The sequence below is a fragment of the Pagrus pagrus genome (assembly GCF_965226575.1).
Source record: "Pagrus pagrus genome assembly, chromosome: 10".
Classification (NCBI taxonomy): domain Eukaryota; kingdom Metazoa; phylum Chordata; class Actinopteri; order Spariformes; family Sparidae; genus Pagrus; species Pagrus pagrus.
Window position 1 is genome coordinate 13198545 of NC_140194.1, and position 12821 is coordinate 13211365.

The window sequence follows — 12821 nt, forward strand, 5'->3', positions numbered from 1 at the left end:
ATGAAACAAAAAACACCCCCCACCTCCAGCAGAGGAGTAGGGGGCATATTTGTAGTCACGGCCCTGTAGTGCTCTCTGCTTCCAGGAAGTATTGTGTAACACTTTTTCTAAAGAAGTAACCTCAAACAAGTAGCCAAATTAAAGACAAACTGTAGACTTCCCAAACAGATGCTACAACTGAGCTCCTCCATCTCTCCCTCCCTCCCTCTCTCCCTCCTCTTCCTCCTCCCTCCCTCCTCTTCCTCCTCCTCCCTCCCTCCCTCCCTCGCAGTCGCTCCCCTCTGACTACACTGTACACACTCTCTCCCCTACCTCACACACACGGACGCCTGGACGCTGCAGCGTTTTTAGGAGAGTGTTTCCAGGATAGGAGGGAGGAGGCAGGAGGAAGGAGATATGTCCCAATCCTGAAAGAAAAATAAAAGACAAGAGAGAAAACCACACATCGGATGGATCGGCGATCAGCTGGCGAGCGCTAAAACACGGTCAGAGTGTCATTGCAGACATGGGTCGCAGCGGTACGGCACCTTTCGCTCAGCTCCTTGGGGAGTGTTTTCACTGTCAGTCCTTCAGCGCTGGAAATGGCGTTGTGATGCTGAGCATGGAAGACGCAGCGGAGGCGGATGCCAGGGAATAAAGAAATATATGATCACCTGTGCTTTTCTTTGGGTTGGATTTTTAGTAGCGGTGGACAGTACCATGGTGAATTACCAGAAATACATTACTGTAATGCAGCTGGCTCTGGGGGTGACTGCCGTCAACAAAGAACATTGTCTTCCACCCAGGAAGCGTATGTGGTGAGTATGAATCTTGGTGCGGATGATGGTGATGATGATGATGATGATGATGCTGATGATGATGATGATGCAGGTTGGGAGGAGGAAAAAAAAAAAAAAAAGAAAGAAAGAAAGAAAAGAAAAAGGGGGGCTTCGATGAGCTGTCGCCTCCCACATCTCGTCAGATGATGAGCGGGTCACGGAGCCACGGTGCGCCCGCGCTCACTCTCCCGAAAAATGACATAATATTCCCATCCAGCCACCGCAGCCTGTCTGCACCATGTTGCCATCATCACAAACCCTCCTGTGCTCCATGCACAGTGTGTAGGTGAGGCGACCACACGCTCCGCATGCTGGGAGTTTGTATGCGTGCGCGAGTGCGCGCGCGTGTGCGTGCGTGCGTGCGCGAGAGAGAGCTCCAGTGTCCTTTCCACCTCCATCAGTTTGTAAAGTTGAATGCGTATAGGGATGATGTCATAGCCCCATCACTGTTTCTTTGCCTCCAACTTCATGTGCTTCAGTGTGTCACCGGACATGCCATCACCAGGCTAACCATGTGGCAGACCTTCATCACCCTCCTCCTCTTCCTCTTCCTCTTCCTCTTCCTCACTGCTGTGTTGTGACTGACTGATAATAAAATGTAAAGAGCATGAAACGTGGCCCTCTCCTGTGTTTATTTCCTGTGCTGCTGCAGCCATGTCTATTAAAACATTTTCCACCCTCACTCCGCTCTCTGCATGTGTGTTTGTGTCTTGTCTCTCCACCTCTCCAGTGTCCTCATTACTCCACACTCTGTATATTGCAGTGACCACATCGCTCTCCTTCTGCGGCCTTGTTCATTTGTTTACTTTAACACCGTCTCCCCTTCATTCCTTTTCCCCGCTGTAAGCAGATTGCTGCCCGGGCTGCAAACGTGTGTGACATAGTATCCCTAATTACAGCCGGATTACCATCTTGTTTGAAAGCAAAGACGGTTAATTAGGAGTCAATAGGCTCAATAGCACTCTGATAGCAAGTGTCCCACACAAACTCAAAATGCATCGCCCGCCGCGTGGATCATTCACCCACATAATGCAGTTACACTGGCGTCCAGTGTGTGAGAGGCTTAACTATTATCATCACCTCTTTAAAGCCAACCTAAACCATTTCCTAAAGCACTCTGTGAGACTGAAGCAAGGACAAACCCCCCAATGCTGGAAATCTCATATTGTCTTGAAAGATTATCACGATGAAAGGAGATTTACAGGCACATGCGGCCACAAACATGTGAAATTGCCACCGAGGATGCTGTAGAAGGTTGGGGTGTAACACGGTGTCTTGATTCAAACATCTACATGAACACGACCACCATCTGTTAGGGGTGGTGTCACCGTGACCTCAGCAGGGGTCAGGCACTCATCACACACAGCATTTTTATCTCCTGGTCTCTCTTCAGCTAATCATATTCCTTAGTCATCCTCTTATTAGCCTAATTGGCCGCCTCGGAGAAGATAAGGGATTATACTCAAACAAAGGACTCCTTTCATGTTTCTTCTGTTGTTGTTTTCATACTTACATCTCCATATTTAAGGAGATTTTTGGGAGGAGGCCTTGTCTCATCTACAAAAGGCCAAGCTAGTTATGAAGCTCTGGCAGCGAGCGCGGACCTTTTTAAAAGTGAATTTTCTTTTTACAGCCGGGCTGACGAGCAGTAGGCCCAACTGTTGTGAGATAAAGTAAAGAACATGGATGTAATCAATAGAAACATGACGACTTGAGTCATTTAAGGAACTCGAGGTTTTTTTTTATTTTCACCTCCATTTCCACTGCACACTCTTGTCATTACAGCTGACCATTTTGCAAATTCACACTGTGGTTTGGATATTTCATTGTACCATCATTACACTTGAATCACTTATCAAACCAATCGGTTGCAGTCTTGATTGATGCATTTTAAGGCTGTGCTAATTCAAAAACTCTAACATCACAGAGAAACCATCGTGCTTTGGATTCTCCCATTCTGGTTAAATATTTATATTTCGAGGAAGAGTCACAGGACTTTAGGTTGTCAGAAGGGTTTAAGAATGAAATATGTTGCCAAATGTTTTAAAAATGCATGGTTTGATTTCTTTTTTCTTTTAAATCTATTTTGAAAGGCTGAAACACAATCATCCGGGTGTTGGGGTGCTGTGCTAATAATATTTTTGGATGTGTGGCTTGTTTTGTCTTTGTTTAATGGGATATTATATCTTCTAATATTGTCTGTTTTTTTGTTTTATGTTTACTTACAGTCACTTGTTTTATTTTGTGCTGCCTCCCATCATAAGGTGCGTTTCATTGCACTTGGAGCTCGGAGAAAAATGACCTCCAACACAGTGAAATGCAATGGAACGGTCATCCAAGTCAAAGTATTTGGATGTGAAACGTGCAGTAAATACAACTTTGTAGTTGTCATTTTCACTTTCATTCATTTGATCTGTGCTCATTAGTCTTTGTGAGTATGTGAGTCAGTCTTTTTTTAAGTGCCCTTAACTGTTAAATCAGCTGCTGGAGTTGCTTGTGAATTTTGCAGATTTTCCATTCAAACGTTTGCAGCGAGCGTCCATGTTTTTAGATTGGAAGTCGAGAATACCGACTTCCGACTTGCAGTGGAATGGACTGGTTAATCACAATGAGACTGTTACTGGTTAAATTAGGCCAAAACTAAGATGGTGCACTGTATACCTCTGCAAATGCCCAACAGTCCCATTTAGTTACGTAAATCTGGATTTTTATTTCGATCTGCATCAGCCACCTAACTGCACGTGATTTTTTTAAATCAAGATTCATGCATTATTCCCTGAGAAAGTTCTGAAAATGTAGAAAAACATCCTATGTCGCAATGTTAAAGAAAATGAGAAAATAAAAATCCTGGATCCATCTCTTTAACCGGATCTGCACCAAAAGTTGATCGGGTCTGTTCTGAGCTGAGACTCATCCTCCATCCAAGTTTAGTGGAAATCTGTGAAGTAGATTTTGTGTAATCCTGCTGACAAACCAACCAACCAACCAACCAACCAACCAACCAATCAACAAACAAACAGACAGACAAAACCTTGTCAGTAGAGGTAATAAAGATAAATAAATAGAGGTTGCCTTGAAAGGTGGGAATGTAAAACTGTATTTTCTAACTTTACATCATGTAGGCTGTATGAAAATTGTCCCAAGTAAAATGCATTATAAGCAAATCTTCAATGTTGTTATTGATATCGTGACTAATAGTAGCAGCTGTCATAAAAACAGCAATTGTAGTTTCAAGTGTTAGTGATATTACTGACTGTAACAGTGGTAGTACTCTTAAACCTCTGTCCTCATGGCTCAATTGCCATTTACAGATTGTGTGTAAATTTGTACAGTAATTCATTTCTTTCTCGTTCTTCCTGACTGTTTATTATTCAAGAAAATTTGACAAAACACACTAAGTCACTTTGGACATAAGCATCTGAATGTGCTGTAATGAAATGTTACAAGGTGTTCAGCGTCCTCATTTGATAAGCTTGTGTTTTACGACTTTTTTGTGTAGATAAGAGAACTTATGAAACATGTAGTGTCTGTCCACAGGCCTGAAATGCAACATGGTGACATTGTTGACTAAATTGCTTCAGTCCGTCACCAAAATCAACTGTTTTTGGCACCTCAGAAACACCAAAATGCACAAAAAAGACTTTTATAATGTTAAATGTGTGGTGTAGCTGTAAGCCTTTTGTGGCGTAATTCTTAATCGTCATGAGAAAAAATCCCTCATCTGCAAGGTATTTGGACAGAGATACTGTGTTGGTCCAACCTTTTCCCACAAATGGTATTGATAGCTTGATTAAAGTGACCTTAAAGATCAATACTGGTCAGTACTCATTAACACAGTGTGGATATATCTGGAAATGTAAAGAAAATACTTCAGATTCACACCACTGGAGCTAAAAGTATTACCTGAAATAAACAGCTTATTGATTCATCCTTATGGAAGAGAAATACTTTCCTGGTGAAAATCTGAGGATAAGCTGGTTTTCTCTTCGATATCAGCGATGTAAAGTGTGTTAAATTAGAAGAAATCCGTTTAAAGTTGCCTCGGTAACTTCCTCCATTAATCAATAAGAAAAATCAATGGATGAATTTAAGGAAAAACATAATTAGCTGCCTCCATAAATTGAATTCTGACGTTGTATTTGTCATCTCGACGAACTCCCTAGTAAGGGTTTGAAAAAGGCACCGTACAGTGTGTGTTTGCAGATTATGTTTCCGTCATTCACAAACACATTTGGCACGGATGTACGACAGGATGTGACATCGATGAAAGACCGAAGATCTGAGCGCAAGAAAAAGGCTTCATTGCATTTTAACTCAGAAATGAAGAACACTGTTTTTACGGCTCTTTACATAATTGCAGCGTTAATTCTGTCCCATTTCTGGACAAATGGTCAAAGCTGCTTCCTGTTCTGCTGATCTCTCAGCGTGTGATGGCGAGATTACACACCGCTCTGCCTCAACACTTGCACCATCCACCGAGCAGAGACTGTGTGTGCCATGAGCATCACGTTCTCCCAAAATTAGAGGAGGCACAGCTCCGCTTGCCTTTGATAAAGACTGTATAGCAGCAGCGGCAGCCGCTCTCTAAATTAGGATTAGTCTTTGCAAACAGATGTTCCTCTTGCCTGCAGTCTTAAAAACCCATTCCCTGCTGCACACAGCCAAAGATTAGCATTAACCTGGCTTAATGAACTTTACACTCTGTTGCAGGCCTGCAGGGATAATACAACAAGTCTATTGTTTATGTAATGTTTCCTCTTATTTTTAACCTGCACCTTTTTCACCAACAACAGAAAACACGGTGTGGTTACAGAACAGAGATAACTTGTTTAGGCCAGGACTGATGTAGGATTAGCTCATGTGTCTTTTACAGTGTGTGTTTTATTGTGTGTGTGTGTGTACCAGGCGCTGGTGAGGATTGTTCTCCTTGTTAAGCGTTGTATTAGCAGTGGCCAAGATGGGAGGAATGAAGCGAAACATTGCCTATTGACCTGCTGATGAAGCAGTAGCCGTTATTGCTCGAACTAATCGTACCTGATGGCTCCTCCAGGAACAGGGGGACGGCATGAAGTCCCGCAGCTGATTCATGCTTGTGTGTGTCCCTCGTCCTTTCTTTGTGAAAGCATCAGGCATCTGTTTGACCTTACCTTATCTGTGAACTACAGTATCACACTCTGCGGTGGACGGTGCAGGCCATCGAGGGCTCTTTGCATTGATCTTATTCCATTTTCTATTGAAGTGGGGTTTTCTTTGTTCGCAGAGACTGCAGCAGGTCCAATGCAATCATCGTATCAGGGAGAAGCAGACACTTAGTGTATTGTTAACTCGCCCCAGTAAGGGGGGAGTAGAAAGAAATGAAGTGGACATGATCTTGCTGGCTTTAAGTCCAAAGTGTAATGAACAAGCAAATACATACATGCTCACAAAGTATTCACAAAGAAGCTGTGTCTCGATTGGGAGGCCGCCGAATGCGTAACAGCGGCGCAACAAGGCTGTCCCATTTCGAAAGCAGCTTCAAATGCAGCCAAGGATTGCGCCTTTCATTTCCTGTGCTGTGAAGGATACGACCGTTGCATCCTTCGCAGCCCATCAAATCCCAAGATTCAGTGCGCGCCTGTGATGGTTGTATTTGTTTTTGGGGGACACAGAGCAAAGTAGCAGCTGGATACACTTTTAAATGTAAGGAAGAGGTTTCAATTTGAAAAAAAAAAACCCAACAAAACAAGGGTCACCAATACTATCAAGGGTCTGGGATTGTGCTATAAAATGAAGTAGAAATATTGGCACTTTTGAACCGTTCAGGGTCCTGATGGAAAGAGAAAACAGAGACTTTGATACGCTGAATGCTCGTCCGTTCACTCTTGTTTTACGTCGGTTTCTATCACTCTCCCTCTTCATCTTCTTTTCCTCCTCCGTCAGCGGGTTCTTCTTCTTTTGCAGTGTTTCTACAGTTATTCCAGTTGTTCCAACGTTACCTGGGGATAGTGACCGAAAAATGCGTTTTCGTTGCGCAATGGCAGACACACGTCCTTAGTAAAAACTGAGCCTGGTGACAGGCCGAATAGCAAAATGAAAGGGTGGTTTATAGGGAAAAAATCTATACACGGATGGTGTCATTTTTCCACAGTCATTACACTGTGCAGCAGGTATTTACTTCAAAATGATCAGTTTCAGCAAAAATGCTGTCTATTGCCAGTTTAATGATCTGCAAGAAACAAATATGTATTGTCCCCGTAAGAAACTACACAAATAGAAAAAACATGTACAGCACCTTTAAAGGTGCAGTGTGCAGATTGCAAACCTCCCCTAGAAACGCAAACAATGTGAAAGGTCCTCTCAGGCCAGTGTTTGGTTCGTCCTTTCTGAGTTACTATGGAAAGATTGGTGAAAAGGTTCATTTCCAAGGTGAACTAAGGAAAACGTAGTTATGAATATTATATCCCATTTCTTCCAATAGATCCTCTTAAATCCTACACAATGGACCATTAAATAAACAGCATAATGACAAGGTGTTGTCGGGTATCCTCTCGTGTCATTTAACCTTGTACACACTTCCCTTTTGCTTTAGCCTTGTCATACATATGGTACCATGCAGCAACAGAAGTGAGATGAGACTCTCAGAAGTCACTGCACCAGGACAAGAAATAGTTCAGCACGTGTTCTTTTTAAATTTCTGGCTTGTATGAATTAAATATACAAGATATAATGAGTTGATTAGTGAGGTTTAAAGGTGCTAGTATTCAGATTTTGTTACGTTGCAGAGCCAGACTAGCTGTTTCCCCATGTTTCCAGTCTTTGTGCTCCAACTAATTGTACCTTTCATGTCTGTACACTAAATACGAAGCGACTGTCTCCTGACTGTAGCTTCATATTTAGCTTAAAGACAATTAAGTGGTATCTATCTTCTCATCTAGCTCTCAGCAGGAAAGCTAATGAGTGTATTTCCCAAAATAAAAAAAGGTAAAAAAGGTAAATGGTATTTTGACTTTCCTTAACTTTGGGGGTCATATACCACATGCCATTCATCCTTGAGTAGTTTGACTGTTCCTCTAACCCTGATAAAGTAAAATAGATGTTAACATTCAGTCTCACAGTTTTATATCCCCTAAGCCTCAATTGAAATACATTTTAGCTGCATATTTTATAGAGAAAAATTCATCACGTAGGCCATGTGAAATCATTCACATTATATCTGAGTCGGCACAGTTGCTGGCACTATGTTACATTCTGCCTTTGTGGCCTGAAGTGTTTTGGCCGAAATCCATCTCAGAACCAACATCCAAGAAATGAGCTTCTGAATGCGCAGGACTGCACCGGGCCTGTGATACAGTCCAAGCAGCTTTTCTCATTAGTCATGTTTGCTGTATTGTTTATGAGAACAGTCTGAGGTCACTTGTAATTGACTGCACATATTGCCGAATGCTTTTACCTCACGTTTCCAGCCAGTGAGCACCTTACACCGCTTTGGGCAAATATTGAATTAATGCAGAGAGAAAGTGGAAGGTGGTGTTCGCTTTCCCTCCCATCTTTGTCCGTTCCTTTCTGACTGTCATAATTTCCCGTGCTGAGTGCACAAACCTCGGGAGCCTGCTGCTGAGCACGCTAATGGATATCTACTGTCCCTGAGCCGCACTGTGTAGACAGGATTTTGCCTCATTGAATATTGTGTTAGGTAAATCCTCATTAAGAGTGACTGTCCTTTGTGACACTGAGAGAAACGATGGCAGGGAAGAGAGGAGACAAAGACAGTACAGCAGTACCAATTTGAGCTGCACTCTGCTGTATAAGCACTGTACATTTATGGGAAACAGCCCTTCTGTACTAAAATGAGCAGCAAGGAAGGTCGAAATTCTGTAGCGCTGACAGCGCTGTCGACTGGTCTACAAATACCAGAAACTAGTAAATAATCATCCTAAACACTTGTCTTGATTCCCAAAATAGTTGAGTCTGAGACGAACTAACACAAAGTAGAAAACTGCTGGAGTCGTACGAGTCCACATTTTTGTAAATCATGGTCGTCGTGTCCACTGGGCCATCCAAGTTCAAAAGCCAGCATCTGTGTTTGGTACGGGGGCGTATTAGTGCTCAAGGCATGAGGAACTTGCACATCTGTGAAGGCACCATTAATGCTGAAAGGCACATACAGGTTTTGGAGCAACACATGCTGCCATCCAGACGGCGTCTTTTGCAGCAACGTCCCCACTTATTCCAGTGAGACAAGGCCAAGCCACATCCGTCTGCAACCCAATCAGCAGAATAAATTTTAGCTGAGAAACCACAGATTAATAAATATTTGAATTCTTTCTTTATGTTGCAACTTTTCATCAAAAACACTTGGTTAGGGTTTGGAAAACATCACGATTTGACTTAAAATTGGTCACCACGATCATGGATGGAGACGGTCAGACTTACCTTGATCCACTGAAAATGTCCGCAGGACTCCTTAAAAATACACCTGCATTTGGCGTGACAAAAATAGATGGTGATATCCCCAGGTGTCCCTACAAATATCCACTCCTGTGACTTGAATTACAGTCGGCCGTTTGGCAGCCTTGTTGGCTGTAACAACACCCCCTCCACCTCCTGATGTGAAAGTCAGCTAATAAGCATTTAATTTGAACGTGATACAAGTGTCAACCTTGGACCTATCTGTGGTTTGCAGAAGAATTAACACCAGCATTATGTCCTGGTGAGCTGAGTAAAAGAGTGCGGGTACTAGATTGGCCTGTCTGTAGTCCAAACCTGTCTACTATTGGAAATGTGTGGCATGTTATGAAGCACATAATATGACAACAGAAACCCTGGACTGTTGTCCAACTGCAACTGAAGTCATATATTAAGAAGTGATATGAAAGAATTTCCCTTTCAAAACTTCAGCTATTAGTGTCGTCAGTTCCCAAACGCTTACTGAGTGTTAAAAGAAAAGTTGATGTAACACAATGGCAAGTTCATCAGTTTAAACGTTCAGTATCTATTCTTTGATTGAATGTAGGTTGAAAAGGATTCGCAAACCATTGTATTCAGCATGTAAGTGAATAATGTTCTCCTTGTTGTCAGGGATTATAGATATTGTATGACTTTTCCAGCTCATGGTGGTCTTGATTTGGGGACTGGTTGCATGTGATGCTGGACACACCAGCAGCACAGCTGTGGGCCGTCATGTGATTGTGGGTTGTGTTCAAAAACTGTGTCACTCAGTGAGTGTTTTGTCATGAGAAAGGTCTCTGTGACTGAAATGTTGCCCTTTGTTAATAAATCAATCAATGCAGAGGTGAAAAGTCAGGATGAGAATTATTTTACACAATGCAATGTCATTTAAAGGTCCAGCTGGTAAGAAAATTGGCTTTTGAGTCTCATTCCTAATGGGTCAGAACTGACGCTTTGGGATTGTAGGTCAGGCCCGCCACCAACCCAAAAGCATCAGAATTAGACGAGTTTGGAATTTTTACAAAACCATTCAGCATCTAAACTTTTTTGGAATTGTGGTTGTAAACGCTTGAACTTGTGCATTTTTCAACAAATAAAGACTTAGATGATTACTTACCTATCTACGGAAGCCCTAAAGAGCCATGCATTCATACATTTTATTTCCTCTGTTTTCCCGTGATAACGAGTTAATTTCATTTGTTTTCTCGCAGCAGTTGTTATTTTCGAGATAATAACTCGAGATCTCGAGAAAACGAATGAAATTAACTCGTTATCACGGGAAAACGGAGGAAGTAAAATGTATGACTGCATGGCCCTTTAGGGCTTCCGTACCTATCACAACAGTTGATTATTCATTTCTGTCCATCTCCTAATTGATTAAACAATTCACTGTTTGAGCTTAACCAACTAGTAATGTAGTAAATATAATGCTTAAACGTTTTTATAAAGGGCACCTTATAAAAAAAAGGGTTATAAGTTGTAGCTAATGGCCTTACTCATAGTTAATAACCAATTTGTTAATGCTATATATTATAAGTTATAAGCCATTAATATGAATGACTTTTAGGTTTCCAGCTGGTGTTTCTTCTCTTATTTTGTCTTTTTAAATAGTTCTTTAGGTAATCAGCAAATGGACGACTTACCCTCTCTAAAAACCTTCAAATATTTGGGCGAAAATCATTTTATTAAAGGGGCTCTGATGATGATGTGGCTTCATACAAGTTCTCGAGTGCCTCGTCTCAGTTTCTCTCTTCGCTCCACTAACAGAGAGTAATGGTAGCTACCATCAGAGACCGCTAACATAATCTAATAACCGGCTTCGACAACACAGAGCCTGTTTAACAACTTATTGGCAATTAACTTTACTTTAGGGTTTATTAGAAAGTCTTAACATCGACAGGCATTTATTAATAGACCTACCAAAACCTACCAAAAGTTGCCGTTGCTGGACTTAAAATGGATCTATAAAAACATACTGATTGATTTATTAGCCATTAATAAAGTCGTTACATAGTCACAACCTATAAGGGTGCCTTATAAGAAACAACTTACACCTAAAACACAAGATGTGTCTCAAGAGGAAACCCGGCTGTAGATGGTTTGATAAACTAAAGTCTCAGTTCCGTTTCTGCTTCATTCATCCCTGCGGGCGACAATTAATTTTGTGGCACACACAGCACATTAGACAGCAATTAAGCAACAAACACGTGAAACACAAAGGAAATGAGAGGCAGAGGGCTTCAATGTGGTCAGCGGGGTTCCAGCAGTGCTGCTTAACTATGTCGTTTGTGAAGGATAAAACATTTCCTGAGAGTATTGACGATGGGTCAGCCAAGTGTGCCTCCTGCCCACATCTCACCATGACCCAGCTACAGTTTGGCTGCTGAGGCCCGCCGAGCTGCACAGGCCCTCCATGTTTGAAGCTGCAGTGCTTCCTGAGCTCCAACCAGCTCCCCTACAGGGCTGCTGTGACATTAAATCCAATTATAGATTTCTTTAAATGTCATTTTATCCAGCGGGGGGCTGTGGCCTTTTCAAAAGCAAGAAACGTGACCGATGTGTTCTTCCTCCTCCTCCTCTTCTTCGGTGTTGCCTGTGGCACTTTGTCCTGCTGTGAAACAACAATGCTGGATGTGTACTTACTCGCCCTGATGTTGTGCTGTTGTTTTTCTTTGTCCTCCTCCTCTCACCCCCCTCCCGTGCTGACCCCAGGATACACCCCAGCCCGACCGCTGGCTCCATCACAGCAGCCTCCTCAGCGAGCACCGTTCAGGGCAAACCATCACTCCGCCGCATCAAGGGCCGCATTCACAGGAGCAAGAGTCTGGACAGCATTGATCTCCTTGACTCCAATGTAAGTAAACGAACTCAGAGGCACCAGTGCATTAATGAGTGTATTACCTAAACATTGACACTATAATTTACAGAACAAATGTCAGCAACCTGACATTCAATATATTTATTTATGACTAAAAGGCTGCAGATTCAGAAAAGGCCCCCGGGAATATGTCTCAGTTTTGAAGAAGTGTGCAATGAATAGTCGTAAGTTTTTATTTTTATCTGTCTCTGTATTTGATTGGTGTGTGACTGAAAGACACCACAGATTCTGTATTATTTAAATGTCTAAAAACTCATCCAACCATAATCTAACACCCAAAGGTTTGCTCAAAGCAAATTAGGATCTGTTGTGTCTTGGGTAAAAACATCAGTGAGATAAACAAGACACAATGAAAAAATGAATCATTAAAGAGCACTCAAAGAAGAGATGCAACATTATGGGATTGGCACCAGGGGCGCATTGCACGAAAGTGATTAAACAGCGCTGTGTACATACAGATGGCAAGCGGTGGCAGAGTCATCTTACAAATGATCGTCTTTTGCAAATTGCAGATAATGTAGCCTACAGTGCTCTCACAGTCTCATGCACAAGCTGCAAGTTTTACTCTGGTTTGACTGGGGTTTACTCTGTTTAGTGATGTCAAAATTAAAGGAAAAGTAAGAGAATAGTGCAAATTCAACCAAACCACCAGAATTAATGTTAGCTAGTACATTTCTGCAAAACCACAGACAAGGTAA

The 12821-nt window shown here is 42.2% G+C and overlaps 1 protein-coding gene across 7 annotated transcripts in view; it reads left to right on the plus strand.

Annotated features, from left to right (window-relative positions):
• The first annotated feature begins 309 nt into the window (after positions 1-309).
• Positions 310-12821, plus strand: part of tjp1b (tight junction protein 1b) — a 60268-nt gene continuing 47756 nt past the window's right edge. For all 7 annotated transcript variants that reach the window (XM_084364369.1, XM_084364372.1, XM_084364373.1 and 4 more), the window contains exons 1-2: positions 310-797; positions 11958-12099. In XM_084364369.1, coding sequence (XP_084220495.1) covers positions 646-797; positions 11958-12099 — 294 coding nt within the window. In that variant the 5' untranslated portion in view covers positions 310-645. The remainder of the gene's footprint in view (positions 798-11957; positions 12100-12821) is intronic.